Genomic DNA, 23,939 nt, shown 5'->3' on the forward strand with positions numbered 1-23,939 from the left:
CACTAAGAAATGATAAGAACATAATCATACTACCATTAGACAAAGGCAGAATGACGGTCATCCTGGACAAAGCAGAATACACCCAAAAAGCACACCAACTACTTGCAGATACCAACACCTACCAAAAGTGGGAGTTTGACCCCACCCCACAGCTCACCAATAGGATAAACAACACACTGAGGAACCTACAAAAATACGGACAGATAACCAGGTTTGACCTACAGAGAATGAAACCTGAAAGCAACAACACCCCCAGATTCTATGGACTACCTAAAGTGCACAAACCAGACATCCCACTCAGACCCATAGTATCACTACCAGGGACACCATCACACAAACTTGCTAAAGAACTACAGTCGAAACTGAAACATCTGATCAGCTGATCCAGACACTCTATACAATCAACACAGGAATTCTTGGACATCATCAGAAATATACACATAGACAAGGAAGAAAGCATGGTCTCATTCGATGTAACGGCACTGTTCACCTCTATCGACAAAACCCTAGCCAGAGAAACAATAGCCAACCTGCCAGACATACAGAACAGACAACAGGACATTGAACCTAACAACGACGGCATACTCAAACTACTGGACCTGTGCCTCACAACACACTTCACATTCAACAACCAAATATATGAACAAATCAACGGCTCACCCATCTGTGGACTCATAGCAGAAGTGGTAATGCAAAGATACCTTTGTAATCATTAAAAACACAGAAATAGAGAACACACACCGGATCATCAACGCCACACTCACAGGAATCCGATTCACTAGAGAGGAAGAAAAGGACAACCAACTCCCATTCCTAGACCTGATGGCACAGAGAACACCGAACGGAGAATTCACCACAAAGGTATACAGGAAAGCCACACACACAGACCAAGTCCTAAACTACGAAAGCAACCACCCCAACACATACAAAAGAAGTTGCATCAAGACACTATTCAAAAGGGCCACAACACACTGCAGCACACCAGAACAGCAAAAAGAGGAAGAAGAACACCTATACAATGTATTCGCCAAAAACGGATACCCGCGCAATTTCATCAACAGATGCCTAAGGGAAAGACAACGGAATGAGGACATGCCACAAGCCAAAGGGCTAGCCACTTTACCATACATCAAGAACATTTCTGAACTGACAGCCAGACTACTACCACCACTAGGACTCATAACAGCACACAAACCAACAGCCACTCTCAGACAAAAACTCACCAGAACGAATGACCCAATACCCAGCATGAGCAAAACCAATGTAGTATACAAAATCCCATGCAAGGACTACACAAAACACTACATAGGACAAACAGGAAGACAGCTAACGATCCGCATCCATGAACACCAACTAGCCACGAAACGACACGACCAGCTATCCTTAGTAGCCACACACGCAGACAACAAGCAACATGAATTCGACTGGGACAACACTACTAACATAGCGCAAGCCAGACAGAGAACAGCCAAATGCCGGAGGAAAGATCACAGAAGCGCTTCACAGGAGGCTCCCAAGCACTGAGGATGTCACCTAGACAGGGGATGAAACTTCTGCAACACAAATTCCCTGCTCGGCGAACAGAACCACAACAACGAGCACCCGAGCTACAAATCTCCTCTCCCTATAGCTCAAATCCTCCGACCCTGGCAACATTCTTGTAAATCTTTTACAAACTCTTTCAAATTTAACAACAGTATGCTGTGACAAATAAAGGACAAATAAATAGCTAATGAGAGTGAAAAACCTAAATGCTATTAAAGATAAAATACTGGAAAAATTAATGGTACTTAAAAGCTGATAAATCCCCTGGTCCTACTGACTTAAAGCTTCAGGTTTTAAGTGGTGACTGCAAAGACTGTGGATTGGTTTTGATCTTGCAGAATTCTCTAGATTGGACGATAGCAATAAGTCAACATAGTTCAACAGTTCCGACTGTCACAAAATTAATAGTTTAGGATGGATGGAATTTTGAAATTAATAGCTGCAAAGTTTGAAAGCCTGGAGTTTTGTAATAGCTCTAGTGGTTTTATGTGAATATCTGTGGGTTGGAATATAATTTGTCTCACTCAATAAAAATAGGCTATTTTGATTAAAAGTGTGATCAACATAGTACATATAACATTATTATTTGCTTCAGAAAACATCACTGGCTATCTTGTACTGGTGTCATTTACAGAATTCTAAAAATCAAAACAGAACTATATGGCACCAAGAGTGAAGATGCAACACACCTCTGTCTCATCCTCCACTGGTGGCACAGACTCATTCTGATTCTCTACTGTCGTTTCTGTATTCAACTGTACATGTAAAAACAAGAGAAATTGCATTATACTTGTATTCCAAAATGGTCAATGAAATGAAAATGAAAATGAAATTGATTCAATAGATTAAAAAGCTCACAACTAAATATTAAAGGATCCATTTGTAATTAGAGTTCACTGCGAGTCTGGTGTTTTTCAATTTCTATGTGGACAGCACAAACGTTAATAATGATCTGTACCACTTGACTGTTTACGTAGACTGTTTTATAGCATTTGCCAGTAAACGCAGCAAACATCACCATTAGCTACTATTTTATTAAACAAAGGAAGTTCTTTATTTCCATATTGGAAGACAACCACAGAAATAATTCTTACACATGATTAATTTCCATGATATCTTTGTAAAATTAATTAATTTGGTTTAAACATACATCATTATTCAGTTGTTGAGCTGCATTTAATGGGCTGCAAATCTATAACTTATCTACTTGTGGGCGGCACGGTGGCACAGTGGTTAGCACTGCTGCCTCACAGCGCCAGAGACCCAGGTTCAATTCCCGCATTAGGCAACTGACTGTGTGGAGTGTGCACATTCTCCCCGTGTCTGCGTGGGTTTCCTCCGGGTGCTCCGGTTTCCTCCCACAGTCCAAAGATGTGCAGGTCAGGTGAATTGGCCATGCTAAATTGCCCGTAGTGTTAGGTAAGGGGTAGATGTGTAGGGGTATGGGTGGGTGACGCTTCGGCGGGGCGGTGTGGACTTGTTGGGCCGAAGGGCCTGTTTCCACACTAAGTAATCTAATCTACGAGACACAGTCAAGTGGCCAATATGACTTAATTCTTATTTCTTCTTCCTACCATTGATATAGAATTAAGTTTGACACAAATCCGCAAACAGTTTTTAAAAAATCTTGTATGACTACTGTTCAGTCTCCTAGATTTATGAATTACCAGGTTTGCTTGCCGAGACTGTTCTGGGCTATTTGCTCCATATGGTGGTGGATCATCCCGTGAGGTAGATGCTGTTGTCTCTGTATGTGCATTTGGAATAAAGTATTGCTGCTCAGGATTGTCCATTCTATAAACAGGAATATGCATGTGATGGGTCAGAGCAATCGGAGGGCGCTGTCCCAGCACTAGGTCCACCAGGTCTGACTTCTCCCTACACATCTCCATCGAAATTTCATGTAGTTGGAGGTAATCACGCAAGTCTTTCACTTTCAGTTTCATTAGCTCTCCTCGCTCAAAGTCAGTGGCACGGAATCTCTGACAAGTGTGGCACATTTTGGGACTGTTCTCAGGTTGGACTGAGCAGGCCGTGCAGAAATCCTTCTTACAGTCCACACATACGTGCTGGGGAAAAAAACCAAAAATGTTAATGGCATTGTACATCACTCAACTTTATAAGCACAAATAAAGCCAAGTTTTATTTGACAGTGTGCTCTTTCTTTCTACTAAACATTTTGCTATAAGAAAGCAATGAACTAGTAATGCAAAGAATTGTTCCATATTTCCAACATAATAGCTGATAGCCCAGGAGATTACAGTACTTATTTTTTAAACATGGTTATACCATTTAGTTTAAAATATATGGAGTCATTTCTCAGCTGAGGCCTTTTCTAACAAATTAGAGAAACAGACTCAGATTATTTACAGATAAATAGCTTTCGAAACTTTCTTTGCAAATTGAAATGCACTCATTGGCTTCTGGCATAAAATTAGAAATATAGGCCACAACCAACTGCATTTTAAGAACTTTTTCCATCCGTGGCAAAACAAAATATTTGTGAAGTGCTACCTGTGTCCTCATAAATGCTGTCTTTGATATATTACTGACAGAATATCCACAACATTGGTCAAGCTCAGTGAAATGTTTCTTTGTCTTATAGGGACAAAAGTATTATGATATGTAGTGCACAATGTATTATCTTTCTTGCAGAATAAAGCAGTGTACTTTTAAAATCATAGATTCACCAGTTGTCAATAAACAGTGAGTGAACTTATTCAGGTTTTAATTGTCAGCTAGTCTACAGGTCAGATTTCTGACAAGCTTCTATTTAATCCGAATGGCTGCTGTTGTCTTTATATATTAAAAAGGAATATCAATTAAGGCTTTGGTACTTTCTGTTCTGATTTGTTTCTCTTCATGTTTTCAACTAACATTTCATTTGAGCTGGTCTGCTGCACAGAAGATCTGAAGTTCAGTGCATGCCGATGGCATGCTGACACATTGGACTTCTGGTTTTGGACGTCAACACAGCACACAAACCTTAAAAAGGTCCACACACCAAACTACTGGTTCCAATCCTCCAATTTTTATTTAAAAAAGCTCCCCTACCTCTTTTTCCTTCTCTCATCTTCAGCCGGTTTGGCACAATGACTAAGACGACATTAAAAGGAGAAAAATGCGTGATTTTCACATCATCCACAAAGTTTGGTGTCCCATTACCAAGACACCCTTTATTTACATGTGGAAAGTTCTTGACACTGATCCAACTGCCTCAGAGCCAGCACTCCGAATGAACAGGATGTCTGTCAATTCTGTTTATATGTCAGCCAGGTCTTCCTGCTTGGACCAGATTAACAGCCCAAATCAGGGAACTCATTCTATGAGGACTAATTTACAAAATACCGTGCAAGGACTGTAACAAACACTACATTGGACAAACAGGCAGAAAACCTGCCACCAGAATACATGAGCATTAACTAGGCATGAAACGACATGACCTTCTCTCACTAATTTCCTTACATACAGATAAGGAAGGACACCACTTCGACTTGAACAACACATCCATCCTTGGACAAGCCAAGCAGAGACACACACGAGAATTCCTAGAAGCATGGCATCCCAACAGGAACCCCATCAACAAACACACTGACTTGGACCTGATTTACCACCCCCTGAGAAAAAGAACAGGAAATGACATCATAAACCAAAAGAAACCCAAACATATAAATAGAAAGCAGGAATCATCAGCAATGTTTTGTCCGGAGGCTCACTGAAGATGTTACCTAGTAGGGTGACAAAACGTCTAAACACGAACCTTCCAGCTCAGCGAGCAAACCGACTGACAATAAAATAAGCTAGAGTATTCCTAATTGCAATTGGATAAACAACACTGTTGTACACATGAACAGGGAAAAAGAATCAAGTATCAACATGAAGAAAAATGATGGTCTCCACACCAACCTAAGTATCTTTCTCAGAAGCAACAGGTTCACTTCATCATAAAATAATTTGCAAATAATCTTTTTAAAGGATTCTCCATATAGGCAATGGCTCAGACGTCTTTTGATAATAATCACTAGTTCTTGTGGGTGTTTTCATTATTAAAGAGCAAACCAATACTTCCTGATTCGACACTGATTCTCAACTGACTGGTTATGGAGAAACCAAAATTGCCAAACTTTGATTGCCAAATTCATATGGGCCCAAGCTGTCTGTCAAAGATTTCATATCATAAGTTTCTGTGTAAAAGCCAACAGAAAGTTTGTGAGCAAGTTTAAGAGTAATGAATGGTTAGCACAATTCCTTTGTTGTTAACTTTTTGGGGGAAAAAACACTGTGTAGCAATCATTGCTTTCAAATTCTTGGACTAAAGACACTTTTGTAATCCCATTTCATCCCATGACACTTTTGTAATCCTGATCCTGACCAGATATATCCAAGAGGCTAGAAATTGTGGGGGTCCTGGCTGATATTTTTGCTTCATAGTTAGCCACAGGTGAGGTCCTGGAAACTGGAGGGTAGCGAATGTTGTGCCCTTATTCAACAAGAGCTGCAAAGAAAAACCCGAGTACTCTAGACCAGTAACTCTAACATTTGTGGCAGCTAAGTTACTTGAGAAGATTCTGAGAGATAACATATACATGCATTTGGAAAGACAGAAAGTCAGATTAGGAAGTCAGCATGGATGGGTGTGTGGGAGATCATGCCTCACACATTTGTTAGAGTTATTTGAAGAACTGACCAGGAAGTTTGATGAGGGCAGGGCAGTAGATGTAGTCTATTGGGATTTCAGTAAGACTTTTGATAAGGTTCCACATGGTACGCTGCTCTGGGAGGTTAAATCAAATGGAATCCAGGGCAAACCACCAAATTGGATATACAATTGGCTTGATGAAAAGAACCAGAGGGTAATAGTGGAAGGATGCTTGTCAGACTTGAGGCATGTCACTAGTGGAGTGCCTCAGGGGTTGGTGTAGGGCCCACTGCTGTTTGTTATCTGCATGCCCCATTTTGCCAGCACTTGGCCTATATCTATCTAAACCTCTCTTATTCATGTACCGATTCAGCTGTCATTCAAATGTTGTAATTGTACCCTCTTCGACCACCACTTCTGGTAGGTATTCCATATATGCACCACCTTCTGTGAAAAGATTATCCCTCCAGGTCCTTTTGAAATCTTTGGCCTCTCACCTTGTATGCCCAATGGTTTTCGACTCCCCCCACCCCCCACCCTAGGAAAAAGATCTTGGATATTCACCGTAGGCATGCCCCTCATGATTTTATAAGCCTCTGTAAGGTCACCCCTCAGCCTCTATTATTATTATTAGGCAGTTTTTCAGGTGTTTTCTCCATATCCCTTGATTCCCTTACTAATTAAAAAAAAAGTCTACCTCAACTTTGAGCATACTTAATGACCCAGTCTCCACATATTTCTCAGTGGTAAAGTATTTCACAGATTCACAGTCTGTGAAAAAATTCCTCCTCCGCTCTGCCTTAAAGACCCTTACTCTGAGATGATGCCCTCTTGTTTTAGGCTTTTCCATACAGGGAAACAACCTCTCAGTATCTATACTGTCAAGTCCTCTCAGAATCTTTTATGTTCCATTATGGTCACTCCTCATTGTTTTAAACTCCAAAGAACACTGGACAAGCCTTCTTAACCTCTCCACATAAGTAAATCTTCCCATGCGTGGAACCAACGCTCTCTGGACTGCCTCCAATGCCTTGATATCTTTTCTTAGATAATGCAACAAACAGTATTATAGCTGCGGTCTGACTAGTGCCTTGTATTGTTTTAGCAAGGCGTCCCTATTTTTATACTCCTTCCCTTTGAAATTTGCCTTCCCTGTTTCCTGCTGAACTTGCATGTTAGGTTATTAAGAGTTCATGCATGGAACACCCAAACCCATTTGTGCTGTAGTTTTCTCCATTTAAATAATATTCAACTCTTCTATTCTTCCTGCCAAAGTGCCAAATATTTTTGCACTTTGAATTCCAATTACCAAGTTTTTTTTACCCAATCACTAAACCTGTCTATATACCTCTACAATTTTTCTGTCTCATCCTCACTAACAGTAAGTCTAACATGGTGGGTAAGTTACTTGAGAAGATTCTGACAGATAAGATATACCTGCATTTGGAAAGATAACGTTTGATTAGGAGTAGTCAGCATGAGAGATGATGCCTTACTAATTTGTTAGAATTCTTTGAAGTGACCAGGAAGGTTAACAAGGGCAGGGCAGTAGATGTAGTCTACATGGATTTTAGTGAGGCCTTTGATAAGGTTCCACATGGTTGACTGCTCTGAGAGATTAGCTCACATGGAATCAAGTAGTGTCTGGCAAATTCACAATTGGCTTGATGATAGGAAGCAGAGGGTAACAGTGGAAGGATGCTTATCTGATTGGAGGCTTGTTACTAATGGTGTGTCTCAGGGGTTGGTGCTGGGCCCATTGCTATTTGTTTTCTATATCAATGATTTGGATGAGAATGTACAAGGCATGATTAATAAGCTTGCCAATAACACTAAAATAGGAGATATTGGGAACAGTGTTATCTGAAATTGCAGCAAGACTGAGATCAGTGAGGGAAGGGAGCTGAGAAATGGCAAATGGAGTTTAATTTAGATAAGTGTGAGGTCTTGTATTTTGGAAAGTCAGAGCAGTGAATGGTAGGGCCTTAAGGAGTGTAGTGGAACAGAGGGACCTTGGAGTTCAGGTGCACAGTTCTCTGAAAATGGACTCTCAGATAGACAGAGCAGTGAAGGCAGATTTTGGCACACTGGCCTTTATCAGTCAGGGCATTGAGTATAGAAGTTGCAGTTATACAGGACATTGGTAAGGCCACAAACTGAGTGTTGTGTTCAGATTTGGTCACCTTGCTACAGGAAGGATATTATTAAATGGGAAAGAGTGCTGAAGAAATTTACAAGGATGATGCCAGGACTCAATGATCTGACTTATAGGGAGAGGTTGGACAAGTGAGGACTTTTTTCTTTACAGCGTAGGAGACTGAGGAGGGACCTTATAGAAGTGTATAAGATCATGAGAGGCATGGATAGGGTGAATGTACTTAGTCTTTTCTCCAGGGTTAGGGAATCAAGGACTAGACAGCATCACTTTAAGGTTAGTGGGGAAACTTTTTTTTTACACAGAGTGGCCAGTGGAAGTGGGTTGGGGCAGATACATTAACAATATCTAAATGGCATTTGGACAAATACATGGATAGGAAAGGATTAGAAGGATATGGGCCAAGTGCAGGGAAATGGGGTTAGCGTGGATGGACATTTTGGTCAGCGTGGACCAGTTTGGGCCGAAGAGCCTGTCCCATGCTGTAGGACTCTATGACTCAATGAATATCAATTCCAAACCTTGGCTCCATAGATTTTGCTGAAATCTTATGTTTAAGGCAATAACAAAGGCAGTTTACTTTTTTTTCTACAGTAGAGATTTTTTAAAATATCAGGTGATCTGTCTTTAATCAAAGCAAAACACTGCAAATGCTGGAGATCTGAAATGAAAATAGGAAGTGCTAGATAAACTCTCTAGGGGCTGGGAGCATCTAGGGAGACAGAAAGCGTGTATGTTTAAAAATAAATTCTATCAAATACCTCAAGACAAAAAAAAAATTGCGGCTTTGCAGGAACAGCCTGGATTAAGAGCAAGTGAAATATAGGTAACTGCTGAACTGAGGAATTATCCATTCATGAAGCTATCCATGTTAATAGAAGTACACAGAATGTACACTTAAAATGCAAGTGCTTCCAGCATTGCTTAATGAGGTTATCATGTACTAGGACAGTCATAAAGACAGCATAACAGATTCCAAAACTAGAAAGTGGTATCTGCTCTGAGAATTCCCCATCAATTTGGTCTTCAGTGTTTAAAGTCGTCTCTGCATCCATATCAGAAGAAATGTGCTAATATAAAGGACCAGTATTTTAATTTCATTCCAAAGCCATTTAACCATTTAGATGCACAAATATTCTGAGTACAAGCTCTGCCTACCCCCCAGTTGCTCCTTTAAGACCACTTTCTGACCACACACAAATTCTACTTTGGGACCATTAAACATTTACTACATCTGACTCAAAAGAGGAACACATTCCTGATCCACAACTGCAGCTGAAATACCACATATACTTGAGTAATAGTCACTCTTATGTAAAAGTTGACCCCCTATTTTTGGCCAAATAACCAGGAATTTTCCATTTATCTTGCGTTAAAGTTGACCTTAGTTCTTCACAGATAACAGATCAATCTTTAGGAGTAAGTGTGCTGGCTGTCACGTTCCACTCCAGCTTTCCAATCTGTCAGTTGTTCCACTCTGCTCCCGGTCTTCCAGTCCACTGGCTGTTGTAATCTGCTCCAGGCTTTCAAATTACGGTAATTTGTTGAGTTTTTGTCTTTATTCGCTTAGAGATCAATTGGGATTCTGCTTATTATACAGTATGAGTTTTGATGGACATGAATTTCAGCCCGGAGGAGAAAGTGAGGTCTGCAGATGCTGGAGATCAGAGATGGAAATGTGTTGCTGGAAAAGCGCAGCAGGTCAGGCAGCATGCAGCCTTTATAAAGTAGTATACCCCATATATTTAACTTTATAAAGTAGTCAAATAAATTGAACTATTACTCGAGTATATATGGTATTTAAGCATCTGTACAAGCTACCGCAGGGTTAAAGATGAGCTGGTTTTCTGAGAACCATACAGACAGCCAATTTGGCTCATTTTATCTGTGTGATGAAAGAACAGCTATTCAGCCTACTCAAGCTTTCACATTTTGTCCTGTGACCGTATGTTTTGGGACTTGTTACAAATCAGGTTAGGTTAGGAGGGGTAAATTGGCTCCCTTCCTATGGTCACAACACAAAAGTTAAATTCTTTTTAGCAAGCAGACAAATGACACTTCAATTTAAATGTAAGATTAGTCAAAACTAAGAAGCCAACCATAAGGACTTCTTAAGTGAAAGAGGAATTTCATTTCTTATTAATATGGAGAAAAAGAAATGATGAAACACAGACGGAATGTCTTGCACAGAAAGGATGATCAAGAATCGGTAACTCAGGTTCTTTGTCTTTGAAAGGTTAGATTTCAACCGAGACCATAGTTTTTTTAGTTGATGACCTGTATTTGTAGTATAGTGAAATTTATAGTTTTCTTTTGATTCCTCAGTGAATAGATGTTTATTCAATTTGCTTTGTCATAGGTGCTATTTTTCAAGAGGCTGAGGGAAGCAGAGAAATGGGGAGAAGCAAGAGACAGAGAATGAGTGAGGAAAGCGAAGAGAGAGGGGGAGGGGGATGGAAAGAGAGAGTATGAGAGAGAAAAATAAAATCTTTCAGTTTCATTACCAATCAAGTTTTCCTTTTTCATCTTTGCCAAAAGTCATTGTTTGAAATCCAGTTCACTTGTGCATTCCCATATCTGGTTTCACTTTTTTTTGAAAGTTGGAAAATCAGGTGACTTTCAGCATGTTCCACGTAAAAGTTCCATAAAGGCATGAATCACACAAGAGATAAAGATGTGAGTTTCAATATCTTTCTTATTACATTGTTATTTTCAGTTCAGACTGATTCTTGTTCATTGACAGCCTCATGAGCTTGGCTCAGGGTCAGGTTACCACGGTCGTAAATCTTAAGTAGTGTGTTTTTTTTTCCCAATCATTTCAATCAATGAATGATCCCAGGTAGTAAAATAAGATGATGCAGGTTGGGAATTGATAGCCTAATCTCGAACTTTTTCAGCATACTCTGGAAAGCCTTCGCACTCTTTCTAAAGTGCACTTGCCAAAATTACAGACAATACTCCAACTGGGGAACATGTGCTTTATAAATATTTATCATAACTTCCTTGCTTTTGTATTTATGCTTCTACTTAAAGCCTAGGATCCCATATTCTTTATTAATGGCTATCTCAAACTGTTCTGCCACTTTCAACAATTTGCACACATATCTCTCTTGGCCTTTCTGCTCCTGCACCTGCTTCTGGATTATGCCCTTGAGTTTATATATGCATCCTTGAACTTATCAAAATCTAAGTTTCCTCACTTCTCTGCATTATCATCATCAAACACATCCACTCATTCTGCCAGTCATCTGTGTCTGTTTTAAGTCTAACACTATCTCCTTATGATTTTGAGATGCCAGTGTTGGACTGGGGTGTACAAAGTTAAAAATCACACAACACCAGGTTATAGTCCAACAGGTTTAATTGGAAGCACACTAGTTTTCAGGTGATTGTGATGAAGGAGCGTCACTCCGAAAGCTAGTGTGCTTCCAATTAAACCTGTTGGACTAAAACCTGGTGTTGTGTGATTTTTAACTATCTCCTTAGTCTATGTGCATGTCCTGTAACAGTCGAAAATTGACATCACACTCCCTGCACAACATTCTGTCTACGCAAGGTGGCAGTACACATATGCAGCAACTCAATGTCCACACACACACACACACACACACTTCCAGTTTGGAGGTTGCTGCCACACATGCAACCTGGAAGTTATACAGAAGAAAATAAATTGCCTACATGCACAAGTTTTAATTTTAATAAAGCAGCAATCCTAAAATCAATTGTGGGCGGCACGGTGGCACAGTGGTTAGCACTGCTGCCTCACAGCGCCTGAGACCCGGGTTCAATTCCTGCCTCAGGTGACTGACTGTGTGGAGTTTGCACATTCTCCCCGTGTCTGCGTGGGTTTCCTCCGGGTGCCAGGTGCTCCGGTTTCCTCCCACAGTCCAAAGATGTGCAGGTTAGGTGAATTGGCCATGCTAAAAATTGCCCATAGTGTTAGGTAAGGTGTAAATGTAGGGGTATGGGTGGGTTGCGCTTCGGCGGGGCGGTGTGGACTTGTTGGGCCGAAGGGCCTGTTTCCACACTGTAAGTAATCTAATCTAATCAATTCTTGGGGAGCTTTGGTACACTTGGAGTTCTGTGAACTGATCTGGACACCACACTTTAAGAAGGATGCACTGACATGGGAGGGAGTACAATGCAGGTTTTAGTCCTCTATCTGCTCTACATGCAGCCACAGAAATTCATAAACACGTTTGTTAATTATCACACACAAAAAATCAATTCTTCCTGATCCTCCCTGCTGTAGGAGAGATGTTGTTAAACTTGAAAGGGAGCAGGGAAAATTTATAAGGATATTGCCAAAGTTTGAGCTATGGGGAGAGCCTGAATAGCCTGGGACTATTTTCTCTGAAGCATTGGAGGTTGAGGATTGACCTTAGAGGTCTATAAAATCATGAAGGGCATGGATAGGGTGAATAGACAAGATCTTTTCCCAGGTTGGGGGGGGGGGGTCCAATTTTTTTGGGTCGAGGTTTAAGGTGAGAGGGGAAGGATATAAAAGGAACCTAAGGGGCAACTTTTTCACACAGGGGGTGGTGCCTGTATGGAATGAGCTGCCAGAGGAGATGGAGGAGGCTGGTACCATTATAGCATTTAAAAGGCATGGGTAATATGAATAGGAAGGGTTAGAGGGATATAGGCCAAATGCTGGCAAATGGGACAAGATTAATTTAGGATATCTAGACGGGTTGAGCCAAAGAGTCTGTTTCCATACTCAATGTTGACCAAAAGCAGTTGAATTATAGCATGACTGCACATGGACTCTCTCTTTATTATACCAATTACTACTTTGATGTACATTTCTCAATTTTTGTTTAATGTCTTCAGTACACAAATATTCTGGAAGGCCATAAATTAAGCTTAGAATCTCCAAGTAGTATGGGAAAAATTGCTAGTAACCATGGCTGTGGACAAGATTCATTCTTTGAACCTAGATTCTCCATTCAAAGGAAATGCTTCGAGAATTATTAGTTTCACATGGTTCTTTCAACCTCCCATCTCAACTCTACTGGAAGCTGTACAAAAACATTTTTGCCACCATTTCTGGAGTTGATTTAACATTTGTATGAGCACAAGATGCAATGCTGATTACAGAATGATATGGTGAAGATACAGTGATCCTCATTGACAACAGAACATACTACTTAGCCATTTGTCAAACATTAGCTGCATCATATAAGGGAAATCTACATGCCGCTTTCCTTATAAAAGAGAGATTCTAAGTAACCATGCTATTAGACATGTTGCACATTTGAGAACAAAAGAATGAGGCTCCACCCAAACCTATGGAATTAGGAATATTTATGAATTGAAATAAAAGATTCACACTTGGATAGCACAAGTTCCCTAAAGCAGTTTACAGCTAATGAAATACTTTCAATGTGCAGTATAAGAAACATAGCAACTAATTCACACACACACAAACAGAAATATGACCAAACTGTTTGCCTGAAATTGAGGCCACAACTTTAAAGGCGAGGGGGGAGAATTTCACACACAGTAACTGTAGTGCTTATATCTTCATTGTTCTTTGCTGCAGGTGGCTGCATGACACAACAATAGCACAAAGAATCACAGAGCCAATGAGTCAAATTCTAGAATTAGCCCTAAATCTCTCTTTCTGCTCATATATATGACTGACCATTTATTCATAAATGGTTGTTTTCCTGCAGGTGAGAAGAGGGGCCCTGATTATTTCCGATGGTCATCTCCTATATAGATTATTTCAGTGTCCGTTTTAAAGCAGCTAGTTTCGGTTAGGTTTTTTTCTAAAAAAACAGAAAGAGTTGTGTGTTCTCGAGATGGCGAAAGTTCCCTTCTCATGACTAGACTGCCATGTCCAGTCCTTGGATCCACAGCAGCATACATTCTGACTGCACCAACACAGGAAACTTGGCACATTAACTTTTGAGTTTCACATCTTTGTTCAGGAAGCAAAGAATGAATGCCTGGATGTGACATTACCATGTAACAGGTTGCACAGTTTTGCAGGTGGTTTCAACTCAGTACTGGCAAAGAGGGAGTTTCAGCTTATGGGTGCATTTTGATAACATTTTCATCAATTTAAGGAGCATAAGAATTAGAAGCCAGAGTAGCCCACATGCCTGCCTCATTAATCAAGAAAAAAACATGCCCCTTTCATACCTGCTCCCCAAATCTTGCAATTCCCTGACAGACCAAAGATCTGTTTAACACCCTGGAATCATTTCTCCTCTAAATAATCTTCCCACCCTATCATTTAGTTCCTCAAATATATTTTCCTTCCAGGCTCACTTGGTCAGCTGTGTTTGCTTTTGAAAAGGGTCCTTCAGAACACCTGTTGTGTCTCCTTATGAACAACAACTCTGAATTCCCCATTCTTCTTTAATTGATCTTTCATTCTCCTAGCATCTCAGTAGCTTCATCAACATTGGCCTCCTAGGACTTTGCTGACGAGTAAGCAATAACAGCACTGCACTTCCCTCTGGAATGCTAATAAATTCATAAACAAGCTTTTGTCTCACTAAGTGACTTTGACCATGACTTTCCTTATAGTCAGCAACAACATCCCTCACACAATCATTTCTACCTAGCCAAATGTCCCATCACCTACTTTCCAAACCAACTTGATGATTCTGTAATCATTATTATGGAGCATACTTCCATGCTCCCCACCTTCGCGCACATCGCCTGGTTTTCTCTGGTTTTCCTTTAATCACTCATCTTCCACCAACCCAGAGTTTCTCAGAGATTCTTTCCCCACAATGAGCAATTTCTCATCTTCAATATTTAAATCCCTATCGTAGCCCAACTTGCTCTCCCTTCTATGCGTGAACAGTTCTGAAACTTCTCCTTTCATATTCACAGCCACCTCACCAGTCCCATAAATCTCAGCACTGACTTCTGATTACTTCCTCAGATCGCTCATGACCCGCAATATTAATCTCCTTTCAACCTCATTTCCTTCTGTACTCCAAAAAAAACAAAACTACTATTATATTGATAAATGACAGATAATGAATCTTCCATCACTATAACTGCTAGAAAACAAAAGATGTTGGAAATCACAGCGGGTCAGATAACATCCATGGAGCGAGAGCATGCTAATGTTTCGAGTCTAGATAACTCTTCATCAATTTTTGTTTTCACTACAAAGTTTTCGCAACTGTAGTAATTTGCTCCTACCATAACTGCCAGGCACCACAGGCCAGATCCCTTTAATACATACACCACTTGTATTCCATCCTCACACATTTTTACATTTATTAGCACATCATTTAGATTCTTAAAGTAGCTGATGAGGTATTAATCCCAGGAGCTTTAATCTTCTAAAAAGCCACAGATGCAGAGTTTATTTTTCATTTTACTGCTAGAAGTCCCTTTGAGCAAATTTGCATACAACAAGTTTCATTAAACAGCAGTGTAATGATGACCAGATGATCTGCTTTAATGATATTGGCTGAGAGATAAATATTGGTCGGGTCACCAGTGAGAATTCCCCTGGTCATGTTCAAATAATGCAGTTGGATATTTTATGGCTACATGAGGAGTCAGATAAGGTCCACGTTTAATATTTCATTTAGAAGATGGAGCCTCTGACAGTGCAGCATACCCTTAATGCTGCACTGAACTTTTGTTTAAATTGTGACCATAGCAGTAACCAAATACGTCGTCTTTCAGAGCGGAGGTTCTATAGAGTATGATGCAGCAAGGTTAAAAGAGAATGGTTATAAAACTGAACTTAAATTGCAGACTGGAATAACAGGTTTGAGCACAAGACAAAAGGAAAGAGTGATGGGTGTGCACAACAAAAGTTTCAGTACCAATCAAACTTCTGTGGAAGGACGATTGTTATGAAGGTGTAAGGGGTACTGTACCTTTAAGAGTTGAAAAGCTAGCGAGGACTTAGAGGCACAGAGACTCAGGAAAAGGCAACAATGTTACGCTTGGTCAGAACAGGTAGCGCTGGCTGGGTTGCTAGGAGACAAAAAATAAATTCAAATGCAGCCAGTTTAAATTATGCCTCAGGAGATCAAGCTCCAATCATGTTTAAATTTAGTATTTTGACAATATTAAAACCAATAAAATGATCTGATGTTTTGGGGTATAAGTATCAGACAGTTTGAACAGTTAGTCAGAGCAGCGAAGCACGACCAACTAGAGACAGACTGCTTGTAGAAACATCTGGTCTCTTAAAAGGTACCTTTATCTATCAATGACCTGTGAAACAGAAACCCTAAGAAAAAGAAAGGAAGACAGAAGAAAGTCCACAGAAGACACTCAGCAGAGCTGACTGGTTTTGAAACGTGATTGTATTTTCTGTAAGTCGTAATCAGGATGGTTTTTTTAATTTGGACCAGAATTGTAGAGGAGAAGGTAAAAGATAGGTTGAGAGAAAGGAATGGTAAATTGTTGTTGGTTAATTATTCTCGGTCAGATTTAAAGAATAAAGTTCTTAAATTTGTTTGTACTTTAAATAGTGACTTTGGGATAGTTCTTTGCCTCTCAAATTTTCACAGATTACAGCACGGGGTGAATGTTTTTCTGTGTTGCTGTTTTAAATTAGAAGAGGGGTTTACCCAGTGTTGTAACACAATAGTTTCAGCATGAATCTTAAATAACTTCTGCAGTTTGATTCGGACACCAGAAACAGAAAGTAATAGAACATAGTGGTTTTTGCTCATGGTTTAGGAGAATGAAAAGCTTCCATTTCCTTCAAAATAAATCAGCTTGAATTCCTGTAAACTGCAAAATTAGTTATACTTCTGCTCGATCTAGAATTTGAGAGCTTTCCAAAATAAAGATGTAAAAGTTTACGTAATGTACTGTATATTGAGTGAATTACTTTATGTGGAAAATGCAGAGAACTTTAAAACCAAGGTTACAGTAGTCAGGGTATGTCCTTTTGAAGCATACTAGGTAACATCTTCAGTAAGCCTCCGAATGAAGCACTAGTGGTGTAGCCCACTTTCTGTTTTGCTGTTTGAGTTTCCTCAACTCAAAACATATAAATAGAAAGTGGGCTACACCAGAATTGCTTCATTCGGAGGCTCACTGAAGATGTTACCTCATATGGTGACGAAATGTCTGAAAATGAACCTTCCAGCTCAGCGAGCAAACCTACATCCAGAATATATGTCACTATTGTGATTTACAAATAGATAGTTTATTGCTCAATTAGTGCGTTAAACTTTGGAAGCTAGTGTATTAAGGCAGATGCTGATCTGATTGAAAGAACTGACAAAATACAAAAGTTATGACACATTCAATGTATTTTACAACAATGAAAAGTCAGTTGTTTTTTAACTTCACATATACATACACTGATCATAACAGAGAAACTGAACATAGGACTAAATGAAGATTATTTGTCCCTTCGAACCTGCTCCGCCATTCAATATGATCATGGCTGATCATCCAACTCAATCCTCTGTTCCCAGTTCGTCCACAATCTCTTTGGTCCATTTTCAAATAAGGAAACCAAACTGTATACAATATACCAGGTGTGAACTCTCCAAGGCCCTGTACAGTTGCAGCAAGACATACCTGCTCCTGTATTTAAATCCTCTCAATTTGAAGGCCAACATACCATTTGCCTTCATTGCCTGCTGCACCTGCATGCTCACTTTCAACAAGGACATGCAGGTCTCATTGCACCTCCCCCCCCTTTTCCAATTCAATAGTCATTCAGATAATAATGTCTTCCTGGTTTTGCTACTAAAATGGTTAATTTTACATTTATCCACATTATACTTCATATGCCACGTATAGATAAGAATCTGCATGTTTAAACTGGTAGGTATACTAGAATATAGGAGTGAGGAAAGAGTGAACAGTCAACAGTATTTGGAGGAAATTTGCAAGACAGTTCATAACAGAGATTGTTTCCAGAAAATGAGAGCACTTTCTATACAACTATATGCAGATGAAAACAAAAATGAAGGAAACAGTTCCTAGATGAATTAATTGCCATGTCCAATGGGAAACAAACTCTTGACCTTAAGAAATTAAAGAGATATGAAGTTAACTAATTTACATAGTTTCTTCTTTACAAAAGACAAATGTAATTAAGGCAGTTAATAGGATTTTGGCTTTTATTGCTGGGGAATATAGTTTACAAATACGGAAGACTTGTTACAACTATACAGGGCATTGGTGAAGCCACGATTAGAGAGCTGTGAACAGTTTTAAGAAAGGATTGGGAGGCAGTTCAAAAGTTCAGTTCAGTATGATGATGTCTGGGATAAAAGGATTGTTTATATCACGAACAGTTAAACAGATTAGATTTTTATTCATTAGCAATTAGAAGAATAAGAGGTAATTTTACTGGCATAAACACGATTCTGAGGTGGCTTGACAGGTTTGAAGTTGAGACAATGTTTCCACCAGTGAGGGAATCTCAAACTAGATGGCAATAAGGGGACATGACTTAAAACTGAGATGCAAAGCAGCTTTTTTCTCCGAAAGGGTCATGAATGTCTGGAATTGTCTACCTCAGAGTTGTGGAGGTTAGATCACAGTTGAAGGCTATGATGAGCTGGCAAAAAAAAGAGGTCTGGGGCAGATCAGCCATGACCTTACAGAATGATGGGGTAAGTCTTGAGGAGCAAATGATCTATTCATGCTTCAATCCCTTATGCTCTTACGATCTCTACAACTATAGTCAAATAAAGTTCCTTAAAAACTATGTTCAAATTCAATATACAGTCACCCTAACAAACTTGCTTCATGCCACAGTGGTTGGATAGTTCTTCATCTGCATCCCTCTTCAACCTTACTTCCTTCCATGCTTGCCCCCTAGAAAGAAGCTCTCTCCCAATTCACTTTCAAAATCACAATTGTCTAGCCTTGGTGCTTCATTGGCTACATTACTACAGGTATTGTATACGTTCAAATACATCTTTACCAGCACCTTTGAATCCACTACCCCTATTAAAACTAATTATCCTCTCATCCTGGTGTGGCTTTCATCTCCACTCAGATCCAAACAATGTTGAATGGATACACTGGAAAACTCGTTAAACCATTCATCATCACACTTGGGGCCACATAAGTAGGACCCAATACTGCTTTTAATGCTCACTAATCCAGCATCATCTTGGAATGCAAAAGATAACTCCAGTTTTTCCTCCCACTGTATTACAAATAATTTTAATCCATCCCTCAACTCTAAGAAGCAAGAGGAGTTCATGGGCTTCTCTACCACAGAGTTAAATATAGCTGATCAAATGGTTTCTACAAATCTCCTTACCTTTCCCTCGTCCACTAGGGTAACTCCCTCTTCTGTTGAAACTTTATTGCTGGAACAGCACAGCAGGTCAGGCAGCATCCAGGGAACAGGAGATTCGACGTTTCGGGCACAGGCCCTTCTTCAGGAATGTGCCCGAAACGTCAAATCTCCTGTTCCCTGGATGCTGCCTGACCTGCTGTGCTGTTCCAGCAATAAAGTTTCAACTTTGATCTCCAGCATCTGCAGACCTCACTTTCTCCTCCTAACTCCCTCTTCTGTTTCTCTCACAGCCTATAATGGTTTTCATCAGTTGATATTGCTAATTCTCTCACCTCAGGTATTATTTCCCTTTCCTTGCAATTGCTATCACTCACTTCTTATTTTAAAAAAACTGACTGATCTGTCAACTTTTAATCTAGACATTCCGATGACATTCTAGTTTGAATCTCACGAAAGCAGGTGGTGGAATTTGAATTCAATAAAAATCTGGAATTAAGAGTTTAACCATTGTTGATTGTCATTTGTTACTACTATCTTCAAACCCCAAGTTTCTTTCCCTTCTTGCCTTCCATATCCATGCCCATCTTTTCCCAATCTCCAAATCCAATTTGTTTTCTACTTCTGCCACATCACCATTGCAACTCTCAAGAAAGTCATAAATTACAATCTCTGTGACAATGATACAGGAGATAATGGCCTGGTGGTATTGACACTCAACTATTAATCTAGACATTCCGATGACATTCTAGTTTGAATCTCACTATAGCAGGTGGTGGAATTTGAATTCAATAAAAATCTGGAATTAAGAGTTTAACCATTGTTGATTGTCAGAAAAACCAATCTAGTTCATCAATGCAAATTTTAGGGAAGTTAAGTCATCTTTACTGGGTCTAGCCAGATTTACAGCAATGCAGTTGGCTCATAGTTGCCCTCTGGGCAAATAGGGATGTACAATGAAGGTTGACCTAGTCAGTACAACTCACATCCTGTGAATGAAGGAAAAAGGATAAACCCTGATCATCCTTCTTGACCTATTGTCAGCCTTTGACACAATTAACCGCACCATCATCCTCAGTGCTTCTCCAATGTCACTCACACGAACATTAAAAATAGGATTGAATGGCCTCATTTCTGATCCACCATTAAATGAGACCATGGCTGATCTTCTACTTCAGACAAGGTGAGATGGCACTGGTCCGGCTCCATTCTTATTTATCCAATCATAGCCAGAGAATTGCCTGCAATAGTTTCCCTTTCTGCTCCCATCACCTCTGGTGTCAACCAAGACTCAGACAGAGTCCCCTCTTACTTCCGACTACATGCTACCCTTCACTGGCAATAGAAGATACTCTTGTGCACACAGTACTTGTATTAGCTATCATTTCAAGACAGAATAGAGCAAAGGAAATGCAGCTATCATCAGAAAATAATCCAAAACTATCTCAAAACTGCAGTTTAATATGTCACACTTTAATTAAATATACATCACCCTTAAATAAATTCAATATCAAGAAATATGCATTGTTTTTCTCAGCAAAAATACTTTAAAAATGTTGGAGGGGGTCATGCTTTATTCTGTTTTCATGCTGTTGAAAAAACTAAATTCCATACAGTAGGACAGAATAAATTAGAAAATGACGGCTTGTTTAAATAAAAACACACTCAATTTATCATGGATGACCGCTAATCTGACAGCCTCAATCTAACTGAAATTTATAAAGATAGCCATGAGGATGAATTCATAGAGTGCAGGTGGGACAGTTTCCCACAGCAATGTGTCATGGGTATGACCAGGGGTCACTATTTGTATATCACCAAATTTGAAATAAAGAGGCAGATTTAATAAATTATCTTGGAGTAAAAGAACCTCTAGAAAACAGTGACCATAACTTGGCAGAATTTAGCATTTCATTTGGGAGGGAAAAACTTGGGTCAGAAACAGTTGTGCTGAACTTAAACCAGGGTATATACAAAGGAATGAAGGGAGAGTTAGGAATGGACTCGGAAAGCCATTTTGCATGAAAGAGAGTTGAGGAATTATGGATAACATTTAAGAGAATAGTTCATAGCTCACAACAAAGGTCTATCCCAGTGGGAAAGTAGGATTCCAAGAAGGGGATAAGCCAAATATGATTAAGCAGGGAAGTTAATTCAGGATAGCATCAAATTGAAAGCGAAAATATACAAAGTGGCAAATATTAGTAGTAAGCCAGATTATTGAGAGTATTTTAGTAATCAAAAATGACTCAAAAAGGTGGTAAAAAGTAGCTTTTGATGGCCGACTTGAAGTAATATCAGGACAGACTGCAAGTGCTTCTTTAAATATATAAAAAGGAATAGACAGAACAAAGTGAACATAGGCTCCTTAGAGAACGAGGCTGGGGACATAATAATGAGGAATCAGGAAATGGCAGAGGAGTTGAATAAATACTTTGTATCAATCATCACAGGATAAAACATTAATAGTATCTGAACAACTATCACTCGAGATAAAGCACTGATGGTGTCAAAGACCAATGGGTCCTCTGGACCTGGTGAAATGCACCCTAGGATATTAAAAGGAGTGACAGAGATTGCAGAGATTGTAGTAATCTTCCAGAAATCCTTAGATTCTGGAAAGGTTCCTAAGGATTGGAAAATTGCCAATATAATTATTACAGGGAAGAGGACAAAACTAACTTAACTATTGGCTAGTTTGTTTAATTTCTGCGATTGGGTTGTAAAAAAGGGTGTAACCGCAGGGCATTTACAAATACATAATATGACTAAGCAGAGTCAGACTGGCTTCACAAATCATTTCTAACAAATTTATTTCAATTCTTTGACATGGTAACAAGCAAGATATGTAGAGAGGAAGCAGTTGAAGAAATATATTTGGATTTTCAGGTGTTTATTAGAGGTACCACATTAGGCTACTAAAAGAGGAATGGCACTGAAGGCATGCATATTTACATGGATAGTAGATGATGAGCTAACTAATAGAAGTAGGGAGTTAGGATAAGGGGGAATTTTCAGGATGGCAACCTGTAACTATTGGGAGTGCCACAAGGGTCATGCTGGTACCACAATCTTTTTTTTATAACAAATGTTAATGACTTGGATGAGGAAAGTGAATGACTATAGCCAAGTTTGCAAATGCAATTACGTGGGAAGGCAAGTAGTAAAGACGACAGAGTCTGCGAAGGCATATAGGCAGATTAGGCAAATGGGTAAAAGCCTGGCAGATGGATTATAATGTAGGAAATTGTGACATTATGCATTTTGATATAAAAATAGAACAGCTGAATATGATTTAAATGCAGAAAGGTTACAGAAGGCTGCAGCACAGGAAGATTTGGCAGTCATCATGCATATATCACAAAAAGCTAGCATTCATGCAATAGCGGAGGCAAATTGAATATTAGCCTTTATTTCAAAGGGAATAGAGTACAAAATGGGAGGTCTTGCTAAAACTATACAAGGCATTAGTCAGACTATACTTGGAATACTATGGACAGTTTTGATATCTTCTCTAAGGAGAGATATACTGCCACTGGAGACAGTCCAGGGAAGATTTATTGGATTGATCCCAGGTATGGAGGGACTTTCTTATGAGGACAGGCTGAGTAGTTTGGGCATGTACTGTTTGGAGTTTAGAAAAATGAGAGGCAATAAGTTTCTTAGGGGACCTGACAAGACAGATGTCGAAAGGCTGTTTCTCTTTTGGCAGAGTCTAGGTTCAGAGGGCATTATCTTAGAATAGGTGACATTTCTGCCACCTCTTTTTGGAGGTGGCAGAAATGTCGGCGGATGATTTGGTTTATGTGGAGGTTTGTAGGGTGGGAGGTGAGCACCAGGGGCGTTCTGTCCTTGTTACGGTTGGAGGGGTGGGCTCTGAGGGTGGAGGTGCGGGATGTGGACGAGATGCGTTGGAGGGCATCTTTAACCACGTGGGAAGGGAAATTGCGGTGTCTAAAGAAGGAGGCCATCTGGTGTGTTCTATGGTGGAACTGGTCCTCCTGGGAGCAGATACGGCGGAGGCGGAGGAATTGGGAATACAGGATGGCATTTTCTCTAAAGGAGGAGGCCATCTGGTGCTCTAAAGAAGGAGGCCTCCCCTTCCTGGACCTCTCCATCTCCATTAGTGACGACCAATTTGACATTGACATTTTTTACAAACCCACCGACTCCCACAGCTACCTGGATTACACCTCTTCCCACCCTATCTCTTGCACCGCCACCTCCCAAAAGACCCCACCCACCAGGGATATATTTCCCTCCCCACCCCTTTCCGCCTTCCGCAAAGACCGTTCCCTCCGTGACTACCTGGTCAGGTCCACGCCCCCCTACGACCCACCCTCCCATCCTGGCACTTTCCCCTGCCACCGCAGGAACTGTAAAACCAG

At 40.0% G+C, this 23,939-nt stretch overlaps 1 protein-coding gene across 4 annotated transcripts in view; it reads right to left on the minus strand.

Moving 5' to 3' along the window:
• The window catches only part of rffl (ring finger and FYVE-like domain containing E3 ubiquitin protein ligase), a 96,884-nt gene that overhangs the window by 9,053 nt on the left and 63,892 nt on the right, over window positions 1-23,939 (minus strand). For all 4 annotated transcript variants that reach the window (XM_043718802.1, XM_043718805.1, XM_043718803.1 and 1 more), the window contains 2 exons: window positions 3,213-3,614; window positions 2,235-2,300 (listed from right to left, as the gene is read on the minus strand). In XM_043718802.1, coding sequence (XP_043574737.1) covers window positions 2,235-2,300; window positions 3,213-3,614 — 468 coding nt within the window. The remainder of the gene's footprint in view (window positions 1-2,234; window positions 2,301-3,212; window positions 3,615-23,939) is intronic.

This window comes from Chiloscyllium plagiosum, chromosome 28 (assembly GCF_004010195.1).
Source record: "Chiloscyllium plagiosum isolate BGI_BamShark_2017 chromosome 28, ASM401019v2, whole genome shotgun sequence".
In the NCBI taxonomy this organism is placed as follows: Eukaryota; Metazoa; Chordata; class Chondrichthyes; order Orectolobiformes; family Hemiscylliidae; genus Chiloscyllium; species Chiloscyllium plagiosum.